The following is a 23914-nucleotide window of genomic DNA, read 5'->3' on the forward strand; positions in this document are numbered from 1 at the left end:
CATATCCTAGATGGCAGGCTGGCACTTGAGCCAGTCAGGATGTGGTTGGTGGGAGGGAACATCCAAAGTATTGCAGTGGTCCAAGCAGACAGTCATGTAAGAACTCATGCGGTGATGGTCGCTGCTCAAATTACAGATTTAAGTGGACAGATAAGATTATCTGTTATTAAAAAAATAACAGATAAGATTAAAAACAAAACTCAAACTAAAACCATCCTTCTGAATTAAGACTCAGTCAAAAAATTATCTCAGCTCTGTCGGTCACACTCTCTTTGTTAGTCTCCACCCAAAACGATTGTTGGTTAGCTGATCCTGGAAGTGACCATAGAAATTTGTGCTGCTTTGTCATTTCACCCAAACAGTTTATCCAAAGCTTATCTTAAAAAACTGACAGTGACTTGCTCCTACACTACTGACAACTGTTTGCAGATGCCTTTGGTGTCATCAAGGAGGGGCAGTTGCATTCAGCATATGCCTGGAAAAAGCTAAATATTTCAACACATTCTTTGTTGCAGAATGCTGAAATAATGGCAAAATGACAAACGCCATGATTGCTCATTGTGATTCCACACTGCAGCACCCTGGTTAGGGCACTTTACTGCAAGGCTGTGGGTGTGGGAACCAGTAAAGAAACAGTCAGGTCCAAAAAAAAAAGACAACTCAAACATTTTTTAAACTAGCTAAAACCACTTTTTCCCTCAACTATGTACAGTATTTTTCAGAGTGCTACTCTCAGGAAGGTAAAAAGAGCAGACTCCTTACCACCTCAAACACCCCATTCTGTCCCCACTCCCCGGGGGACTGATCATCCTGCTCCTCTGGCTCCTCCTCCTCTTCCTCACCCTCTTCCTCTCGTACCGTGTCCATTCCATCATCCTCATATTCTGTCAGGCAGTCCGATTCCTCTGCTAAATTGGAGGGGAACAAGGTGGGGTCTTAGTTCCGTGGCAAAAAGGCCACAAGTTTATTCAAACACCTTCGTGGCTTCTTCTTTCATCCTGTAATGCTATCAAAATACACAGCATTCTAATGGTTCACTTTTCTTGATAACTTAACATAATGAAATTCATTTAAAAGAGTAAGGTAAAGGGAACATGGGACCTTGGTAGAGATATCAGGTGTTGCTGACAAGCACAAATCATATGGAATCAAGGATCATTTTCAGTATCAGAGTGTTCAAATCCATAATGCTCTTCCATTTAGGAAGATGCTTGCTGGAATGGAACTTCATATACGGTATCAGGACAGCACAGAGGCAAAACATTATTTTTATGCATTTCTGAAGTAAATTATTAACTTGGGTGCATCTAAGCATGATGAGGAAGTTACTTATTCCTAATAAGGATCATGGCAATCTGGAGTTTAGCTCAGAGCCAAAGTGTGCAAGATCGGACTACACCCCGCATGGGACACCAGTCTGTCACAGGTCCTGTCTTTGCAGGGGTAGAGAGGAGACACAAAGCAGGTACCAGTGAGACAGAAAGAAAAGAAGAAGAGTGGAATTATGAACAAGACCACTGTGCAGCATGTTCTAGCTAGACGCATGTATAATCTGAGAAGCTGACCCATCACTGGCCTAAAGCTTTTGTTTCCGCCTGGATTTTAGATATGGTTTTGCCATTTCAGTTTCAGGATCAAGAACAAATCAATCTGAGCCTCACCTTCTGCAGACACGTAGCTATGGACCGGCTCAATCCTGGACACAATCTCAGCGAGGTCCGTGAAGTCTGCCCCAGGGCAAATCTATAGGGTAAGGAAGAACCGTCCTGAAGCTTAATAAACATCAGTTTACAGCATCCGAGGCTGTAGGAAGGAAAACAGCTTTAAATACAATTTCTGATCATACGGTGTACTCACATCCGCCTTCTTGCTCTCGTTGAAATCGGCTGAGCGCCTGTCCTTTAGCATGTTGTCAATGATGTCCCCTCGGCTCCAGGCATCGAACACTACTTTACCATGCTGGTAGCCCACGTCCTGAGAAACGGGGAGAACGGGAGGGATACTCTATTGGGCTAGGAGGTCCGAACAATTTGACACATTTTGGTGCTTCATGCAGATAGGACCCAATTTCATTTATAACTCTATTGGTGTTAAATGGTGTCAAATTACTCCTATACCCAGAAATCCAATGCATATTCCACTCCCAATTTTCATAAAGAAACAGGTGCTTAAATAAAATGGCTCTGATCCCAATTTTGCTACGTGTACTTCTGAAATCGGACAATTAAAGGACTGAGGGATTTTGTGGCATGCTTGTCAGATAGTCAGGAGCTTCCAATTCAAAGAAGCCACTGCTCTTGAACAGACTATCTGTACTCACGTAGATCTCGTCAAACTTGCCAAAGTCCATGGTCTTAAAGCGGTCGATGGGGGGTCGGATGTACTCGCAGTAGGCACTGTTCTTGACCACCTCCAGCTGCCGGACGCAGGACACGTAGGCCAACCTGGACTGAATCTCAGCCATGTCAGGCACCTGTGGAGCACAGGATGGGAGCAAGGGGACAGTTAGAGGATTGTCTGGGAACAGTCCAACACAAAATGTGCAGGAACCAAGAACATCTGTAGAGCAGGCGTCTGGATTCCATTCTAGCCTTATCATAACATGTTAGAATTCTACGACTGAGATCTATACCTAGCAATATCAGCTTAGACTTGGTCAGGACACTAACGTTGTGGCATCCCTGCAGCAGCACATTGACATTATTCCTCAAAAACATTCTCAATCTGCAAATGCACACTCTCACATGATCTACTGTATTTAAACCATACCCTTTCCTATACAGCAGTCACAATATGTGGGATCGATTTAAAATGAAACATCATGTTTCCCCAACCAGCAGCATACTACAGCCTGTCTAACCAGGTGTTATGGATTTTTGTCTAGGTAGGTTTGGTCATTTGGTCGTTTGCAAATGCCTTGCCCTACTTTGAAGTGGAAGAATCCTTTGAGGTTAACCTGCCTGTGAAAACCCCAAGCAGCTGTGAAACTGGTGGCAACAATAGTACGCTGGGCAAACGTTCCGAGGTCAAATTCTTCCAGCACGGGGGTACCTTTAAAGCGGAGACGACAGCACCGAAATTTTTGGCGCGCCTTCTCTTTAAAGCCCTGGCCAAATATGAAGACAGTACGTACAGTTATAATTCAAACGGAATTAAAAACTACACATCCCAGTTACCATGGTGGTGCTTGTGATCATTGCGTTTAACCAACGAAACAGGGCGAAAAATCAGTCACATGACTTTGGGGCAGAGTTTCGAAAGCTTAACCTATCAGCAACAAAGCGAAATTTACACAATAGGCTCCCTCAAACTGTCAGTTACACGACTGTGTATGTCGCTTAAGCCATTCCTATTTGGCATTTTAGTTATGGAGGCGAGAAGATGCCCCCCCCCCCTCCTCTCTGGGTGTCTGATTTGCCGCCATGTTTAACCGTCCGTGTCCGAATCGCAGTAGCTACGCGTACGAAATAAAGTTCATCCCAGCTACAAAACATATATTTTTGTGGTAAGAGGGCGCAAAACATCAGTATTTACTGCTATTAATTACTGTACGATTTATAGTTGAAATCTGAGCCTAGATATAGTTAGATATAAAGTTAAAATCTCGACAAAGCAATGTAGGAAATACAGAGAAAATAAATCCACAGGCAATTACGCTGTGTTTATATAGGATAAGTGATCTATGAGCAATCTAATTTCTTGTTAGTTTAAAACAGTGAAATGTCAGCTGCAAAAGATCGCACCAGAAACAACACTCTCTCTGCCTGTCAATAGACGTTCAGGAAAGGCTGAATGAAGTCATGTCAAGAACAATAATTCGGTGATCAATAATAACAGTTGTAGGACAAGAAACAAAAGATAATGAAAACTTTTTTAGGCTAAAACTCAAGTTCATTCTACAAATTAAGGCAAATGAAAATTCAGGATGTTAAAGTGCTAGAGGTGTAAAAAATACAAAGTAAAAAGTTTTAGAAATGGAGCAGGTGTTGCTTTGAAATAAGCAAACAGAAAAAAAGCCATGACTATAGTGCAGAAGAGGGATGCAGGAACACTTGCTTAGATATACAAAAAAAATCACAAAAAGGTGTATGTTACAAAAGAACATGCAAACATGTTCATCATGTACATCAATTTCCCTTCACAATCAATAAAGTCTTATCTATAAACATGAAACAGAGTGAGGAATCAGAAAATTAGCATGAATAAAAAACAGCAATTCTGTCAATAAGCCCTAAATGAATTAATAGCAACCATGGTTTCATGGAGGGCTTCTCGGATAGTTGGGCATTCAGGTAGATTGCCAGGTGAAAGGATTTGTAAACATACTTTGTTAAAGCAAGTCAGTTTTTTCCGCAACACATAAAAGACATTTTTCCAAGAAAGTTTAGCCTTTGTCACTAATGAAACCACTAAATAAAGACATAAATATAGAAATCTTAAGATTTTTTTATTCAATGATGGTAGCAGGATGAACTGTGCTAAGTGTATATTTTGTCGCAGAGTTGCTGCAAGATGTTAACAGTGAAAAAAGGTATTTAGAAATGAGTTATTTCAAGAAGAAGATTTTCAGAATAATTGCAAATCTAGCAGTATAGAGAAAGCACAGAAAACAGGCAGTTAGATTGATCAGATTAGTATAAAAAGTTATTTAACAAAGGGAATGAGAAGAGTGACAAACTAGTATACTTTAGATCTTTTTTATCTGAACCAGGGAAAACTGATCATGTTTCTCTATAACAATAATAAAAAACTTTATTTTATATATCACCTTTAAAAGTGGCATCTCAAAGCAATACAGTAGATATAAAAACAGATAAAAGGACCACAGATTATAAAGTAAATACATATAAGAAAGACAAGCAGTTAGAGGTGCTACCAAAATTAGAAAATGAAGCAGATACAGACACTAAGTCTTCTGAAAAGAAAGGTTCTGAGGTTAGATTTAAATGCACTCAGGGTACGTGACTGATATCACTGGGAATACAAATTGAAAGCTCTGGGGCGCAGCTAGAGAAGACCCTGTCACCCACAGAATGTAGATGTTCTTGAGGACCTGATAGGTAACCAATGCAAGGACTTGAAAACAGGTTTAATGCATCCCTGATAGGATTCTCGCTGTCATATTCTGAACATATTGAAGATTGCTCAGTGTGGATTTAATTTCCCCAGTTAACAGGATGTGCATTTATTAATTCTAGAAAAAAAAGCCTTTCTTGATTTCTCTAGTTCTTAGTTTCTCTAGTTCCCTTTAAAATAAACTATTATTCCACAATGCAGAGTATTACATGGACAGTATTTACACGTGATATTTGTGATTTAAAGAAATGAACACAAGCAGCTTTTGGAGATTTAAGTGTTGGCTGAGTTATTGCAGGATAAAAAACTAGAGATGTTGGTAAGAAGATAATTTTGGGATAGCTGAGGAATACACTGATAACAAGAACACTTCCTAATGGGGTTAGGCATACTTTTGATGAAGATGATGAAGTTAACAGACTGTATGTTTACATAGATACTGAAATGAGGATTGTATTTTAGATTTTGTGTAGTTGCTAGCATTGAACTGTGTGTTGGATGCACATGAATTGAAGGAATGGGCAAACATAGCTGATGCGGATCCACAGAGCCAGCATATTAAAATGTTTATAAATAGAGGCAATTTGTTTAAATAACTAGGTATGGATACTGATGTGCAAGAGAGGTGGAAAGGCTGTTTCCTTAAGCCAGCACTATAAAATATTTTATTCTCAGTGAGATGCTGCCATTTCATAGTGGGTTTCTAACACTATGTATAGTTCCATCCACACAGTGCCTTTACTTCCATCCATTTCTAATCTCTTTATCCAGTACAGAGGATTTGGAGCCTATCCCAGTAAGCAACGGACAGAATACACACTGGACATAGCACCAGTCCATCACAGGACAGACAGACACAAACACACACACACCAGGGCCAGTTTTCCCATAAACCAATTAACTTACCAGTATGTTTTGGAGTGCGAGAGGGAGTCATATCACACATATGGAGAAAAACCATGTAACCCAGAGAGAACATGCAAACCCCACACACACAGGATGGCAGGAATTGAACCTAGGACCCCCGTGCTCCAAGATAGCAATTCTAACCACTTTGCCACCATCATTAATGGATGGATATCTTAGTTATCTTTCTAGTTCACAGGTTTGCATGTAAAATATAATTTTGAAAGCCACTGAGACATCAGGTACTACTGTTGTATTTATGAAAAAGAAACAAAACAAAAAGCATACTAACAACTGTGCCATCCTACTCTTTAGTTAATACAATTTATTATTTATAAACAGTTAACATTGTTAGCAAAATATTCTGAATTATATTTAACCCTATTTTTTCTTTAGTTTTGTATTTAACTTATATGATAGTCAGATTTAATGTATATTTGAACAATGAAAATATATTTTTACAAGATGCGGGGGAAAGTGCAACAAATTATTAAAGTGCTAAATTTAATATTGATTGCTAACAGTTTATGCTAACACCTAACTTTCTTAATTAGATGTATTTAAAACAGTGAACTAAGTGTAACATACCATTCAGAAATACAATCAAGAATAGTTTTGTGGTGTTTGTATGGATGAAACGTTTCTAAAATGTATAACGTAACAAAATTAAAGACGATTAAAATCTGTAATCTTTCCACTTGTAATGTCATTAGACAGAACAAGAAGTTTCTGCTTTGTCTAAGGATGGTATCAAAAAGTAGTCTAGGTGGTGAGAAATCTGTGCTTAATGATAATTAAGTGACTTAAAAGTAAAAAGAGATGCTTCATATTGCTTGATTAATTTTAAAAACTAAGTTATAAATGCAGATGCGATCGCTGCCATAAGCGCTCCAGGCAGTAGAACGTTCGGTCTGCACTGCTGAGCTCCGCGTCTCCTCCCTCTCTCGGTGCCGCGCCCCTCTGACGGAGCGCAGTGGGCGGTACGCTATTTTCAGAGCCTCTGATTGGGAAAAAAAGACCTGCTGATCAGTTTCACACACCAGGAAGAGAAAAGAATGGGATTTTTTCTCTTCGAAACGTGTGTTGTCTTTATGAAATTCGTGTATTTTAAACGTTTAATTAAGAAGTAAAAACCTTACAGCGTACACAAAGATTCTGAGCTGATCACGAGGAAGAAAAATCACCCATTTTTTGCGCATAAAAAGTTTTTATATGTTTTTATATGTTTTAAAGTCGTGCAATGTCTAAGTTAAGCAGGAACACATCAATATATCTAATTTTTTATTTATTTTTAAAAAATTTTAAAAATCGTTTGCCCAGCCTAACAATAGTATAATAACAACAATAACAATAGCAGACTGATGCAGACACATTACTTGAAATTCATTTCTTGCTCTTTTTATTAAACAGCTGGCATGGCCAAACAAAGGAAGGCCCGTAAAAAAAAGAAACGGGAAAACCAACTAACTCTTTCTTGGCTTACTTTTACTTTTTCCGCCCAGGGGTTAATGCGTTTCCACAGCAGCCACCAGCCAGACAGGCAGTCCCCATAGTTGCACAGGTCCGTCTCGTCCTGGCTCCCCACATCGATGGCAATCACCGTTTTGGCGCCCATGTTCCTGGCCATATCGGCTGTGGCGGACATAGTAGTGAAAAAAGAAACCGTGAATATAAAAAAGGCCAAGCGCTGGGCCTTTTATTGGGAAACCACTCTGCCAACAGCTATTTTACTGGACACTTCTCAGTTTCTTATCTTGAGCTGGGATTCAGAAACGTGTTTACAAGGTGTGCGTCCCTTGACCTTGCCCATCCCATCTGTGGGCTGCTCTAGCAGTGTCCTTAAAAGGATGACATCAGCTGATCAGGGAAAAATTGATTTATAGTAGAATAGCAGAGTAGTCCCAGTAAAGAGGCCAAGCAAGACCAGGATCCAAGAGATTGAGAAGACTTGTGAATCCAGGTGGCAAAGCCAAGAAAGTAAGCCTACAGTTTCAGCATGGCATTTATACCTGTGGTGAAAAAGCCAGCAATGCAATGACCTTCAGAAGCAGCTGTCATCACAGGACTGGGGTTTTAAGTCCGTTTGGAAGAGGCAAGCATTTTCACCAACTTATCCTTGGGCGAGCCCATTGATTATTGCAACCCGTAAACGAGTGCAGTTCAGGAATCTTTCTGGCTCAGCTAATCACAAATGTCAACTAAGTCATGATTCACATTTAACATCATTCACTACGCCATTTATGATTTAGGTACATTAATCGATAATGCCTGTGATAAAACTGTAGTCTTAATGGTACCAGTTGTAGGATGGTGTGTGAGAAATCTCCAACCACGTTTATCAAACTGTCTTCCATAATGGTCGTCTGGAATTTGAGCAGTAAGCTTATGTTTAGAATTTGAACTGCTTTTTGTTTCAGAGACCCCACTGAAACTGAACCTTTAAAATGTACTGTATTTCAATATAATCAGCTCAACAAAAGGTTAATACACAGCAATTAAATAGGTTTTGGAAAAGCATCAAATCAGATATGAGTTCAGGATTCTGACAAGTAATTGTCTTTGGATGTTACACTGAGATGTTTATAAGAGCCCTTTAAACATATACAAATCATAAACATCATTATTGAAAACCCTATTCACTGTTTCTATGACTAAAACACTGATTGTCAAAAATCTGGGTGTATCCATTTTTTGGAAACCCCAGCCTGAATGCTATTATTTTGAAAATGCTACCAGTGTACATCAAAATAATTTGTACTGCACTATTTTAAAATTTGGAATTTACCAATTTATTATGCTGTATATGCTATTTGGAAATGACAGGTGCTCAAAGAATTGGCTCTCTGACACCAATTCCTATGCTGCAGAGGGCGAATATGGACGTTCTGATATTCTCCCGCGACATGCCCACCCTTCAGAGCCAATGAGGTTTTGACATGCAACAACCTCCAGTACTTAACAGCAGAGAGGATTCTGATTGAAGGAGCAGCTTGTCTGTTGCTGATGTCACAAGTCCACAGATGCCCAGCAAGTCCCAGAAACTGCTATTGTGCAGACTGCCGAGAGGCTCCTGCCCTGTAACACTCACTTTAATCTAGTGACACTCTTCACTCTAGTGCACTACCACTTGAGGAATCCAAGTCACATGGGCATGGCTTAAACCAGGGATGTCTGGTCAGAGGGCTCTGTTGGTGCTTTCCAGTACTTAAATTAGCATAAATGATTGGATGGATTATCTAGACCAGAGCTCAGCAATGCATTTTAAATAGCACAGCACAAGAAAAACAAAATTCCAAATGCTTTCTGTTTGTTAAACGCAGTGTGGAAATTTCCCCAGAGGCAACACAATAATACTTCTAAACAAGCCGCACCTAAATTTGTTTAGGCTCAGGTGGCTTCAGTAGATGGGGAAATATGACGTTTTCTGCACATCAATTTGGGTCAAAACTTTTACTTCTGTACTCTTTAGAAGAATCCCATAGGTTCTGTTTGCACACATTAAGTACAGTGCCGATCAAATTTAAAAAGCTTCACACAACACTGTCCAAAGAGGGCTCTATTCAAGACTCACTAGATATTGTACTTATACGATATGTAAGTGACAGTGTGTGTGGAATACCCAGATTTCCCACATTGGTACAAATTGATTACATCCTAATAATTGTGTTTTTCTCGCTGCAAAGCCAAACAAACTTTTCGACCCATGTTCGTTTTGCTATAAACAGACATCAGGGTAACACGGACCCTAGAGGCAACACAGAAATGCAGGAAAGTTCGCAGGGAAATAAAATAAAGCTAGAGCACAAAAAGAGTGGATCAAGGTAATTTGAGATACAAGTTACAAGGAAAAAGAACAAAACACCTTTTTGTGCTTCACTTACAAAAATTAATTTCAAGTCAATGCTAGCAGGTATTTTTCCTATAAACATAAACTGTATTATCTCAAAACCATCTATCACAGGTTCTAGGGTGTGCCAAATTTCCATTCTGACAGTGCCTTTAATGTTAGGGAATGTTTCAAAATGTCTTTACAGTGTTTTCATTCTCAACAATATTTCAAATAGCTCTGGTACGCTCAACACCAGGTCATCCGATAGCATTGACTGTACGCACCATGCTTGATCCTGCTAGTGCATGAATCATGTCAGAGCATGAAATATCTTTTACATCAAGTGTCTATTTCAGTCAAATCCTTGTGTGACTACATGCCGGTTTCCATTTGCCCTTTGAGTTCAGCCAGACTGAGAAAAACACTTTTTTTGGTATGGGGGAAGAACTCATTTTAATGTAGAACTAAGCAGGTGTTTGTCATTGTTCTCTTTGCTCTGTTCTCTTATTTTCTAAGGCACTGATATTTCACACAAGTCCACTACCTGGTAAGGAAACAAACACGGAAGGAATATCCGATTTGAAATCGGTAATTGCAAATGTATACCTTTCTTCATCCATACATTTTCATTTCTGACCTGATAGTCAGGGACAGTTGTAGTCCTGTACAACATAGGATCTGATACAAGTATTCAAAATCCTCAAGGTACAGGATGAACAGGGGAACATGAAGCATAGAGTGGAACCTACATTGCCGTGCACTTTAAATCACGAACAGGAGGCAGTTCTTTATGTAATTAGCAACTCCCAATCAAAGGGGCTAGGATAGGCTGTTCTTAGATTCGTACATCGAGACTTTGGGCTTGTGAGTTCAGAATGTATAAATGTATAAATGTATAAAGAACATCAGTCACGCATGTAAAAGATGCTAAATGTTGCTAAATTTATTCAAATTTAATCAATCAGGACCTGATGGCCCTCCAGAGCAGATGGAAAGGAAGCATGTTAAACTGTCCAACCCTGCTGGCTGTAAAAATGGTCATACTCACCCCTGGCCAGTGCTAATGCCCGGCCCAAACCTTTTCACCTTACCCCGGACTCGGGCTGGACCAGGGCTGGGTGCGGGTCCCCTTACTTGCCTGGCAGGTTGTTGATGTAGCCGCCATCCATGAGCAAGTTGCCATCTTTGGGGTCGCAAAGTGGAGGCAGGTACCCGGAAAGGGTCATGCTAGCCCGCACATAGCGCCACAGTGAGCCTGGCACACACCGGAGGGGAGGGACACATTTCAATCAGTCTACACAAAACACGAACCACTGCCCTTAGGCTGCCTCCTGCTGCCTCCTCCCTTCACCCCCTGGGCCGTGCGTGCATGCCAGAGTCGGGGGAGGTGGCCAAAGGGGTGACAGACTCTGGAGAGGCAGGAGGAGACACCCCAATCTCTAACCCCATTGTCAGGATGGGCTGCACAGCATCTCTGGATTTCTGCACCTGCAGAGACAATCCAGCAGCAATAGCCCACTGCACAGGATTCTTTTGACAACACTTAATGGGAGATCAGGAACGTATAATGCACAGCCAAAGGAGTATGGATAGGTCACTTGATATACAGTAGATGGGGCTGGACTTCACACTGGGCTGGCAGCATCATAAAGCAATGCAACAGTTTAAATAAATTTCTGTTCCACTGCATTCTAAAGAAATATTTTTTTTAATTCTTTGGAAATCATGGGCTATAGGGTCACAGTTATCTAACTATAGCACAAGGCAGTCTTTGATCTTGTAAATGAGCCTTTAAAAGTGGGTAAGCAAACACATGAGTCTACAGAGCTATGGCTGTAAGTTGTAAGGTGCTGTGCAGGCACCCAACAAAGGGGTTTGGGATCTGTCAGTGAACACGTTGGGGCAGCCAGCCAGTCCAGGTCCTGCCCTCCTTGACTCTACCACTAGAGGGCAGGAGACTAGACGAGACATGGGTTGGAAGGAGACTGGCTCCTGACACAGGTGCTCATGGGATGCAGTTGGGTGGGCTTGGAGGGTGACAGAACAAAGCGAGGCACTTGTGTGGTTTTCTGGGGGGCAATAAAAAAGCTGTACAGAGTTAAATATCAAACAGAATTAGAAATAATCATGTTTTTGAAAGATTTTGGTGGGATTACATATGATACTCTTCTTTTGCGTAGCATCCAGAACATACACAGCTCCTTGAGAAGGTGAAGGACACAAAAAAAATGCAAAAAAAGCAAGCGAAGCGGGTGGCAAAACTTCCGAGAAAAAGCGGAAAAAAAAGGTTGTTGTGGCGTTTGGAGAAAAAGCTTGCTGCCACACAGAAAGAGCTTCCAGGCTTTCCTCATCGCTGGGAGAGAGCAACTTGTTGAAAAAAACAAAAACAATGAAAAGTTGCAAGCAACGGTGCTTGAAAAATAAAAATAAATAACCAAACCTAAGACTACCTCAAGCTGAATGCCAGGATTCAGGAGGGGCACGAGGAGATACCCCGATCTTTAACCCTGTCATCAAGACCGGCTAAACAGTATCCCAAGATTTCTGCACGTGCAGAAGCAATCCAACTGTAAGAGCCCACCCTAAAGGGTCATTTTCACAAGTTTTACCAAGGCACTACTATTAAAAAAGGAACATATAACGCACACCCAAAGAGTGGATAAGTCACCTGATATTGATGAGGCTGGACTTCACACAGGGGATGATGGCATCATAAAGCAATCTGACAGTGTAAAGCAGTTTATTTTCCACTGACCATGCCAGGAAATGTGCCAGTGTCACACAAGATTCGCCACCGGGCCCATAAAACGCCAAAGTGCATACCGTCACACAGTTTTGCCAAAATAGCTAGCTGGGTACAGCTGCAAACAAAGCTGTTACAACCAACAGCGAACCACAGAAAAAGAATCAAGGGAAAATAACAGAAAAATTTATGGAATACAGGCGGTATCTTACGGCCCATTTAAAAACAAAAAGAATGCTGCTTTCAAAAAGCGAAAGCTCCAAAGACACAGCATTCATATCTTCTTTAACAGATGATATACACGCATATACAGAAAAATGAACAGACTCCCACTTCTTGTACCAGACAAGTGCACCACACGAAATGAAAACAGAACCGAACCATGCATCTCCGACCCATGGATGACTACCTGCATGACTGAGCGAGCCTAGTCCAAAATTTGAGTCACCAATTCAAGTGGAGAAGTTTGGGACAGATTTTGGGAAAACCAATTTTGAGAAATGGCGTTTCCTTCCAAACCATGGGTTCCCAATGTCCAGCCGGTCAGGCACGTGGCGAAAAGGGTGCAGGGAAAGAGAAAGAACAGGACACTTTGAGGGAGAGGGTGAGGTTCAAGAGGTTCCTTGGAGGGGAGGGGGGGCTCGATTCTGACCTGGGACATTGTTTACATAGCAGCCATCCACAAGCAAGTGACCATCCTTGGGGTCGCAGAGAGGAGGTAAATAGGGGGTGTAGGATGCACTCGCTCTGACATAGCGCCAGACACAGCCTGTCGAATGAAGTGAAGAGTAAATAAAAAATGGACAGCCACAGAGCAAGAGACCAAGATAGGGAAGGAGGGAGAGAGGACAAAGGAAAGGGAAAGGGTGGAAGAGAGCAGGGAAAAGCACAGCAAGAGCTTCCTGAATTGCAGCATTCTGGATCACGAGGACAATCCACGTTTCAATCAACAACCCCTCAACTTGCATAGTAGCCATGCACACTAGATCTACAGTGCTGTAATCTTCGGATTGCAGGCTTTCGCCAGTTAATGCTGTAAACTGCGACAGAGCACAGCCGAACTGGCTACCAGGAGGCAACAGCACCTCACACTGACACTCCCCTGTCGACCAGCCTAAGGATCCACTGTTGCGCGTGTGGAACAATACCAGAAATACAGAAACGTGAACAATTACATCCCTCTCCTCCCTACTACTCATGAGCCTGGCACTAAACAAATGGATTACAACTACAAAAAAGTCCATTTTTATCCCCGTGGGATGAATATGCTTAAGAATAATACTGTATGGAATTAATAACAACCTTTCTTGCCAATTTCCTTCCCCAAAATGAATAAAAAGAGACCCCTTAATAATCAGCAGTGCTGTAGTTTTACAGATGTGACTATAGAATGAGAGAGTGAGGCTTAGTGTTAGTCCCATTAAAAGACAGACAGAGGGCAGAAGGACCCCACACAGATGCTAATCCACAGAGGCTGACCCCTCCTCCTCCATGCAAGATCAGAGTATATCTACTGTTAGAGCAAGAGACAGATCTCTACAAGCATGAAAAAAGCATAGTCTCTAGTTTCGAACAAAGGATCTTTCAGGTTATCCAATCTGACATAATCACTAGGATCTAATGCAATCTCTAGGAAGAAAAGAAGAATTTGTGTGCAGGGGGATGACTTTCATGCACTGAAGAACTGATACCAGTTTAAAATGGAATAAAACGGAAAGCTGTTGACTCTGGCACCCTCAAGATACTCAATATGCAACATGGAGGCTGCAGTTCAGGTCAGTAATCGCTGGCTAGTCCCGTTAGCTGGGGATCCTTATATGCCGTGGTGTAATGATGGACAAGACTAATTACTACAGGGGTGCTTTCTAGTAATGATTCCAAGTTATGTTTTAAAGTGTAATCAGATCTCCTCCAAAACATCAAATGAACAGCCTCAGCACCTGAAAGCCAGACACATCGCTACAGCAAATGTTAAGCAAGACAGGCTGAATTCAAACCTGTTCAGGTCAACATGCTCATTTTAAGCCTGGAGGACTCCTTGCACATAATATCAACTTTATGCTTTTGTTAAAACTAAATTAACACAATGGAGGATATACCACCTCTGTATAACCAACTACACACATCAGGGTAGGGGAGATGATCTCAAAAGAAAGAAGATTCCAAAGAATGGAGAAGTTTGTGTGAGTTTCCAGATTCTATGTTCCGCAATAAAGGAAAGTATCTTTGATTATTTTTAAAGATATCTTTGCAATTTCCTTGCCTGTACAGCATACTCTAACTATGCCCCCCTTGAAATACTTTTAGTGGAGTAAAATCCAATTAGAATCTACATCAGTTAGTCAGCATGATGGGTTTTAGGGTTGAAAAGCAGTGCTAAAAACAAGCTCTTCAAAATATTAAATTAAATGTTCATAACCACAGCATTTGACACAAGCAGATTTAGTAGATCTCTCCAGTAGAAGTCCAGGATTCACTTGAAATCCAGCCACAGTAATCTGGGATGGGGAAAATTGACTATATTCATGAATACAAATGCTGTGCCTCTAATTAATTTCTATTTGTATTGAAGGATGTATTTTGATAACAATGTTAATCATAACCACATGCAACATCACAAAAAATCTGAATTAACAACAGAGATTTTCAGACCACAATTCAACACCAAAGTTGCAAGATGTTGTGAAAATCAAACATGGGCAATGCCAGAAGTTGACTCCAGCATACACGCAAATTGGGTGTGCAGGACTGTTATAATACTCTTAACCTGTAGTATTATGAATGCCATAGAGGTATTGCAGGTGATGAACCACAAACCCAAAGCAAAAGATCAAACCCAATTCCAGGGACTAAACAACAGAAATAGGAGAGACCTCACTCAGACAGGCGTGCCATTGGTTAGTGTCCATGCAGTTAGAGCTTCACCATGCAGCTGGACTACAGTATATAATGGCTGTAACAACTGATTTATCAAACCAACTACTGCTACTGCTTTTTCTCCAAATAGCAGGCGAGAGCAATATCCCCAACAGGATGACATTCCAAAGCTCTGTGCCCAAGTTCCTGAACTACTGTACGTTTCCAAAGCTGAATCTCAGAGGAAACTATGCTCCTTCTTTTTTTCTTTTCTTCCTCTCCCATAAGAAATTGACCTTGCAATAGCTCCCACAAAATGGGAGAATGCTACAGAGAAAAAGGTTTAGGGAAATCCCATGCTAGTTTATGCTAAGCAGTTATTGTGCAGTTAGGGGCCTTTCATTCTAAGTCTGCCAACTGACTGACTGTCCCAACACATCTTACACATCGCTGTCGCTGTGAGGGGGGTGTCATGGCCTTACGGACAGCTCTGTGGGACAGAAACACACTTTCCCTCATCCCTGTCTCCCTCCCAGCTTCTTGGCAGTCTTATGAGAAGACTACTGGAGCTGTCACTTTGACACAGAGCCACAGGAAAACATATTACAGATGCCACCAGTATTTAAAAACTTGTGCCGTTATCATAGAACTTTATTTTCATGCATTTTTGGGGAAAAAGCAGTCTGTAGTCTGTAAGTTTGAAGCCAGAGCATTAACAAGACTCCAGGGGTCATTTCAGACTGTCAGAATTGCTGCTTTACTTCTCAGCATGATTTAAGCATTACAATATTTTTTTTTCTTAGTGAACAGAATAATCCTGCAGGAAACATTAATTGATAAAGAAAGAAGAGTCAAGGAGATGGATGTCCGTTTCCTGGAGAAAATCCAAATAGAGCCTATGTGCAACAATGACACATTATGTGTCTTAGACTGTCTGCATTATTAGGCGGTTCCGTTATACAACAAGAACAGAAAGAAAATGTGTACACTAAGAATATACAGTAAACTAACTTAACAGGACAAGCTACAGGCAGAAAATTAAATACCTGTAGAGGGTAGGAACACAATTATGCCAATTTTCTTTGATTGTGAGATATCAAATTGGAAAAACATGCTGGTCCTTTTGAACCCTGGAGCCAAATGTTAACATTAAACAAAGCAAAGATTAAATTAGTCATACAGCACTTCAAACCGGCTTAAAGATCAACACAGTTAAGAATGAATTAAGGGGAATTAACCCCCATCCCTTTAACTGGCAAAAACAGTAACAGTATGTCTGGGGTTATAAAATGTACCAGGACGTTTGATTGGGTTGTTGCAACATTCCAAAGTTTCAATATTAAAATTTAGCCTTAAATGTTCATTTTCTTGCTTGATTCCTCGGAATATAAATGCATAATCTGCTCTACCTGGAAGATGTAAGCATGTCTCACCTAAACGTAACTGACTTACTTGCTATTAAAAATACTGCAGTGTGGCACATGAAGTCACAGCTAACATTCCTCCTCTGCTGTCCATTTTACTAAAACTGTGAGGTTCCCAGGAATCGGGTCAGTAGAACCCCGTACAGTACAGAAGCAAGTCTGCAACTGAGTCCTGGGTAGCGATCCAGAGGGAGAAGACTCTGCCGAATGCGTACAGAACACAGTTCCACTGACTCACCATCTTTGTGGACACGCATTGCTGAAGCCGTGATATCGGTTGTCACGTTGAAGTAAGGCAGCCACAAATCCTTGGGGAGAGAGACAAACAACTACAGAAACAGCCTGATACACACACCATTGCTGAAGGATTATATTTATACAGTACCACGATTAAGCTCGCTGTTGTGGTTTTACAGTTGTGAGAAAAAGTTTGGGAACCCTTAGGACTTATCTGGATTTCTGCATGAATGGCTCCTAAAATGTGATTTGATCTTCAAAAGTCATAATAGTCAAGTCATAATAAATAAAGACAGTCTTATTTAACAAACAACACACACATTTTACATTGCCATATCTGTATAGAACAAATGGTTTAAACAATCAAGGTCACTGATGGAAAAAGCCATTCTTGCAGAAATCCAGATAATTCCAAACTGCTCAAAAATGTTTTCTCACAACTGTAACTGATAATTATCGTACTCTTTCACCCCAAGCCAATGAAGACCTCCCTATAAAATGGTTTACTTTTTAAAACCAATCTATGTCCATGTTGACCAGACATATTAATTCAGGTCAGTCCTGTGCTACAGCTTTAAGAAAATATCTTTCAACGTGTGGACAATTTACAAAGATTGCTGAGCAATGGATGTTGTCCTTGTTGCTGCCCTGTTGTCCTTGTTGCAATAGAAGATATTATAAACCTCAGTAATGTATAAATGAGAATGGATAAGAAACACAAATAAGAAAGTTTTTGTATATGTGGAACACTACATTGTATTTTTTGTTTTTTCTGAGAAAAAGCTTCTTGGAGCACATGGAAGTTAACAATTTAGGTGCATATTACTATTATTTGCTAACAGCGGTTATGAACCTTTAATGAAAGACGTGCAGTGAGTTCAAAAAGCGACACACTGTACATTTTTAATATTCTGATTCTGAATATACAGGTACTACAATAACCAGAAAATTAGTGGCAATTCGCTATGGGAGCTGAAGATTTTTTTAATCATCCAAAATACACAATGTTACGAAATGGTGATAATACCTTAAAAAAGCATCTTACAAATGAAGAAAAAACAAATAATTCCAGCCCTATTTACAGTATAACACAGGCACAACAAAGCTACTCTTATTTGGAGCTCTCAGTGCAGAATCCAGTCTGCCGGCCTTAATACTCACTTTTTTTTCAATTTCTGAATGAGGTGTACCTGTGCTGGCAGTGTTCCCTAGTGTAAGAGTACAGAGCTGAGCACAGCTCTTGCAGAGCTGGTCATCCCTTTCTGAGAGGGGCCTGACAGCCACAGCACTTTGCTGGACGAGGTGCAGCTGCGTAGCTCAGTGGACATACAGTACCTCTATCTGCTTGTCCTCAAACACCTTGGAGATGCTGGTGTTGAACGCAGACCCTGAGAACATGGAGGTGATAGGATAGGTGAGGTCCAGCACAGTCTTAAACACCGAGTTCATGGACTAGGAGAAGAAAAGAAACAGTGAAGAACTCTTATTCTACAGCCACTGCATTTAAAACCAAGGTAGGAGTATAGAAAAACATATCCAGCCATGTTGCGGAAGCCAGTAACTTAATTTCTTTGAAAGAACATGACCAAACAATACCCTTGGAGTTATTAACTACTATCGAAGATGGGTTAGATGGCTACTCTTGTTTGTAACCTTTCTTACACTCTTATTCTTAGTCAAACAACTGTTTTTTTTCTTTAAAAAATCAAGTACACATTTATGGTTACAACTCAATGGGAACTAAACTCCAAATCCAATTACGAGTCAATTCGGTTTGTTTTGTTTTAATGGGATTCTGACCGATAGTGTCTTACGTGAAGACTGAAGCATGTTCTGAGTCTCAGCACTCGGTGACCCACCTTGGACCACTCTCGCGCCCTCTGTTTGGTGCGTACTGCGCTACGCTCCTCGGCATACAGCGCCCCGATGAAGGAGCCAATGGATGTTCCACCCACAATGTCTATGGGGATGCCGGCCTCCTCCATGGCCTTAATCACCCCCACGTGAGAACAGCCCCTGCAAATCACAAGTCAGCATGTTACTGTCAGACTCCAGGTTTGCATCCTGTATATGGCCTGTTTTGACTCTACACCTCTTATTTTTCACCCGTGGCTTTCCATGGTCATGGTAAAGGCCCAAGCCTGCCCCAAGAGGGTTTCTTAAAGTGTCTCTGAGGCTCAGTTAAAAAATTTGCCATCAGTCAACTTCTGCCACATTTAACAAGCATATTCAAATATGTAGTCTCATTCTTCCTGAAGACCGTTGCACTCAGTAACACTAAAGGTACATGACTTATGTTCCTTTTTACAACAGAAAACTGTGCAGCACTGTGTTAAATTTCGTGTTCTTTTGTTATTTGGTGTATTTATGCTGATTTGCTCGGTGTATTAAGTGCATCCATGAAATATTCACAGAACAGGCAAAGTTTGTAGTAACTTATTTTTTCTAATGGACTTTAGAGAATGCCTGCACTTTCCCTATTAATGTACTGTATGGCACAAATACTTTGCTGTCCAAATAATATTTCATGGCACATCAAAATGAGTCAACTCATTTAATGAACTGCACTAAATTAGAAACTCCAATCCCCTGCTCTTCTGCCATAACAGATCTGACCGAGAGGACTAAAGACAAATGTTCTGCTCACTTACAATTTATTGGGGAGATCAGTGCTCTTATTTTTTACTTGTCCCACTACAATTGTTTGCGGTCTCTTCAGAAAGCAGTCCAGCACTACTAAGGAAGTTGGGATTCGTATTAGGGCTCTAGGAGCTTCATCAAGTTTCCTTCCTAGCACTGTGCAATGCTTCTCTTCCCCCCACAACACTTCCTGTGACGCTTTTTCTCAAGCTGTTGAGGGATTTGGTCAAGTTACTGCAATGGCCAATCGGATACCTGGCGCCCCCTCCTCCTAGGACCAGCGCAATGCTGTTTCCTGTCAAAACCCTGGCCAACCGGGAGAAATCGCTGTACCGGTCCACCGTCTTTTCAAACACCTTCTCGTACATCTCCCTCTGTCAACACAACACACAGAACAGCACACAGAGTCAATAGGCACTGCCTATACTTCCTCTTTGCAAAATGCTATCCCAAGTATTAACCCACTCATATGCTCATAGTATGTAATGATTACCAATGCTTTTCAAACCTGGGAGAAGTCTGATCTTTTGTCTGTCACTACACATGTAAATTCGCACTAGTGCAAATAACAGATTTTTTTAAGTATCATTTTCAAGAGATGTCTATTTGTGCAAAAGTGACTCCAGATGCTGACTCAGGAACATCAGGTAACTGGTGCAAGCATTGGCCAAGAGTCCAGATCCTTGCTGTGCCAACCATGATATGGACAAAAGAGCAGACTGGCAGTTCTGTTAGTGGGCGTGGTGCCCTTACCAGCCTGGTGGGGCTGCGCCGAGAGAAGACACGACGAGGGCACTTGAGGTGGAGGTGCCCGGAGCACCAGCTGCGCATGTTGAGCCATTCGACAGTGCGTGCTGGGCCGGGCCCATCCTCCTTGTGCAGGAGAACGAGCTGCTTGAGGGCTCGGACTGCAGTGTTCTCCAGCATCTGCTCCAGCTGAGAGACAGGGAGAAGAGAGAGAGAGATCAGGGATCAAAGAAAGGCATCTGAAGTGAAGAGGTGACTCATATTCGTTCGTAGCTGTCCAGGGAGCAAGAGCAAGGCAGTGAGAAATAGACTGAGCACACGGACAGGAAGAGTTATGAGGGGGATGGGAGAGAGACTATCTGCCTGCCCCATCCCAAGACCAGCACTAACAATTTCAGAGAATAAGGTAGTGCTTGGAGACTTTGGACAAAGGATGCAGAAAGAGACAGGAAGTAGTAAGAGACTGGAATGAAGTGAAAGAGCACAACTACAAAAATATTAGCGAACTGAGTGCTCATCTTCACTCAAATGATCACATCCTTTTGGTGACAGTTAATCTATAGGTGGCCTAATGGGTAGGAGATCTACTTCCATCACCTTTCTTGCCCAGGGCCCTTCCCAGATGTCCTATGAAATCCTATGGAATCCCAATCCTCTGGAAACCCACAGATGATACAGTTCAATCTCACACACCCATAGTGTCACCGCAGCATCGGCTAAAGAAAGAGCATGTAGAGATTGGGTGCAAAGTGTTTCATCAAGGCTCTAAAAACATGGCTCAGCCTGTTCAAACTGGTATTGTGGCTCACAAAGGCCCAACCATTATTCTGTGGGGTTCCTGATGGTCCAACACTAAACGTAGGTACAGTATGTACAACCACACACATGCACAAGCACACTGAAGAGAAGGGTGTTTTACCTCTCCCAGAGTGGGCTCCTGGTCACCCAGCCCAATAATGAGGATGCAGTCAGCTTGTCGAATGCAGCGCTGGGTCCAGGGGGTCATGGTGCTGTCAGTCTGGTACAGCACGATGCGGTTAATATCCTCCTGCTGGGCCAGCCAGCCTGACAGACGGTACTCATGAATACTACAGAGACAACGCAAGAGCAGGGTCAATGAAAAGGAGCCAGAGAAAAGTCACAAAGTGAGATTTAAACATTTGCTGGTCAGTTCCTTTTAAACTTCAAAATTTCTCTCCACATGGGCCACTTTCCCTCCACAAATAGGCCACTATTGTTTAACCAGTCTTTCCGCTAGAGCTCAGTCTTTCTGCTAGAAACATGAGTCCATAGCATCACATCTCAATGACTATCAAAGCTGAGATCAGACCACACACTTATGTTCAAGAACACACACGACCACTGACCACTCACCTATCCAAAGCTGAAGCTCCCAGGCGCTCTCGGATGATGTCACTGGTTAAGAGGAGGGTGGGACCTGAAAAAACAAAATTAAAACATTAATTGAAGACATTCCTTTATTCTCTTTCTCACTGACTTTATCACATAAACTAACACCAGGGGCAGGTGATCAAGTGAGTACAGTATGGCTGGGATCCTTATTACATGTTCTTTTGGTTTCTTCTGACAAACCCCTTTGATTTAGCAAATATCTCCATTTTCCATCTTCTATTACTCCATCTTCTCTTCTGTCCTGTTGGGCTGAGTTGCAACCGTGACAACCACAGTTCTCCTTGCACCAGAGAGGAACAAGACGTACCAATGGCATTGAGGGCATGACTCAGCTCCAGGTTGAAGGCATTGACTGGCACGTCATCGCAGATGGGCAACACTGCCACAGTGGACAGATTGCTGGCAGGGTTGGTAACGTCGTGGCTGGTGCCCACTGCGGATAATCCCAAAGCTGAACCTGAGAGAAAGAAGGGCTCCTTAATGCATGCTGTCTTTTCCCTTCAGGGCGAGTGCTTTCATTGTGCTTGAGAACATAATAAAGGTTTTAAATAAAAGGAGGCCATTCAGCCTATCTAGACCATTTAGACATTAGTAGCTATTCCAGACTAATAATGTCTAGGCTGAACCTAGCCAACACCAAATTCTGATCAAGTAACAAGTGTACTGCAACACAAAACTGTCCAATGACAGACCAAGCCAAGCTTCATGTTCCTCAAAATGATATTAAGCTTCCATGACTGACCAGATAAAGGGCCTCGAACTTGCTGGAGGTTCCCCAAAATCTTCTGTCCCAACAAGTGGATCAGTCTGGTCACAACCTGAAAGAGTGGAAGATCATGGTCAATAATGAGTGGTAATTCATTATTTCTAGGCTTCAGCACAGCAATACAAAGCCAATGAGAATGGGAAACAAAACACATGAATTTAGAATTTCACTTGGACTATAATGATCTAAGCATGAACAGTAAGAGAATCCAACAGAATGCACAAAAGATGTTTTGTAACAAAAGGAAACTTCAGATTATCTCAAGTTTGTCTTCTAAATCTCCTCGGGGGTTTAAAACACCAATAACCGCTCCCCATGCTTGCCAATACCCACAGACCTGTGGGTACCTCCTCTTAATGTTGTTGAGGGTGCCCTCAGGCAGCTTCACCAGTTCAGTGTCACGGACTGCATGGACAGTGGTGGCACGAGGCTGCCTGGTCAGTGCCTCCACCTGGAACAAGATAAAACAGTTACTGGGTGTCTATGCCAGGCACTGCCATTTCAAAACACAACTGTAACTCCCATTCAGCTCACTGTGATCCAAACCCACTGTGTTCAGCATCCAAACATTCATGATCAGCTGCACAGGAGGCCTGAGTCATGTCCGTGGGATATTCATATAGAGTTCAGATTTTAAATTCAACATTCTCCACCATGGTTCTCTACCTTCTTAGCAGCCATGTTAAATATTACATTCTTGCTGATCAGCGACAGACAATTCTTGTTCTGGAAAAAAATAGGTCTTCATTCTACCTTGGGCCTCTGAATCTTCAATCTAATCAGTAAGTATCACCACCTAGCACCCCCGAGATCCCATTTCCAGCTGAGCCATTGCGGTCTGTTGGCGTATAAAATGTGTTGTTGTCCTCACCACTCCTATGAGATCCCCTCTTCCATACTCTCCTACCAGCTCCTTCTTGCCATTGGCCTTACGGATGACCGAGCGGAGACGTCCATTCAGGACAATGTAGGTGCAATCTGACTGGTCCCCCTGCCTGGAGTGGATGGACACAAGGGGCAAGGAATAAGCAGGAGTCATCACATCCACACTACTAGGCAGGATACAGTGTGAGAGAATAGTGAATCCAGACAAAATGGAGATTCCTGTCTGGGCTACATTCCCCAGAATGCTGTGGGGAATGAGCTGCTGCCCCACGTTACCTAACCAGGTGACACAAGGCAATTGGTCGGGGGACAATGTGTCCTCCTTGTTGTCTTCTAACATCAGCCACCATTTGACATCTGAGAACAGACGACAAATTCTCTGCCATGCAAGC

The 23914-nt window shown here is 41.8% G+C and overlaps 1 protein-coding gene across 4 annotated transcripts in view; it reads right to left on the minus strand.

Annotated features, from left to right (window-relative positions):
* Positions 1–23914, minus strand: part of pnpla6 (patatin-like phospholipase domain containing 6) — a 48545-nt gene that overhangs the window by 2398 nt on the left and 22233 nt on the right. Inside the window, exons 19-36 of one of the 4 annotated variants that reach the window (XM_015349106.2) lie at positions 23509–23632; positions 22975–23088; positions 22614–22689; positions 22179–22328; positions 21833–21896; positions 21378–21546; positions 20465–20647; positions 19967–20085; positions 18931–19087; positions 18407–18523; positions 17073–17142; positions 13207–13323; positions 10950–11066; positions 7466–7614; positions 2321–2473; positions 1858–1974; positions 1662–1743; positions 763–908 (exon numbers count right to left, since the gene is read on the minus strand). In XM_015349106.2, coding sequence (XP_015204592.2) covers positions 763–908; positions 1662–1743; positions 1858–1974; positions 2321–2473; positions 7466–7614; positions 10950–11066; positions 13207–13323; positions 17073–17142; positions 18407–18523; positions 18931–19087; positions 19967–20085; positions 20465–20647; positions 21378–21546; positions 21833–21896; positions 22179–22328; positions 22614–22689; positions 22975–23088; positions 23509–23632 — 2224 coding nt within the window. The remainder of the gene's footprint in view (positions 1–762; positions 909–1661; positions 1744–1857; positions 1975–2320; positions 2474–7465; positions 7615–10949; positions 11067–13206; positions 13324–17072; positions 17143–18406; positions 18524–18930; positions 19088–19966; positions 20086–20464; positions 20648–21377; positions 21547–21832; positions 21897–22178; positions 22329–22613; positions 22690–22974; positions 23089–23508; positions 23633–23914) is intronic. The other 3 variants (XM_015349110.2, XM_015349109.2, XM_015349111.2) reach the window with 3 other exon arrangements.

The sequence above is a fragment of the Lepisosteus oculatus genome, chromosome 11 (genome assembly GCF_040954835.1).
Source record: "Lepisosteus oculatus isolate fLepOcu1 chromosome 11, fLepOcu1.hap2, whole genome shotgun sequence".
NCBI lineage: Eukaryota > Metazoa > Chordata > Actinopteri > Semionotiformes > Lepisosteidae > Lepisosteus > Lepisosteus oculatus.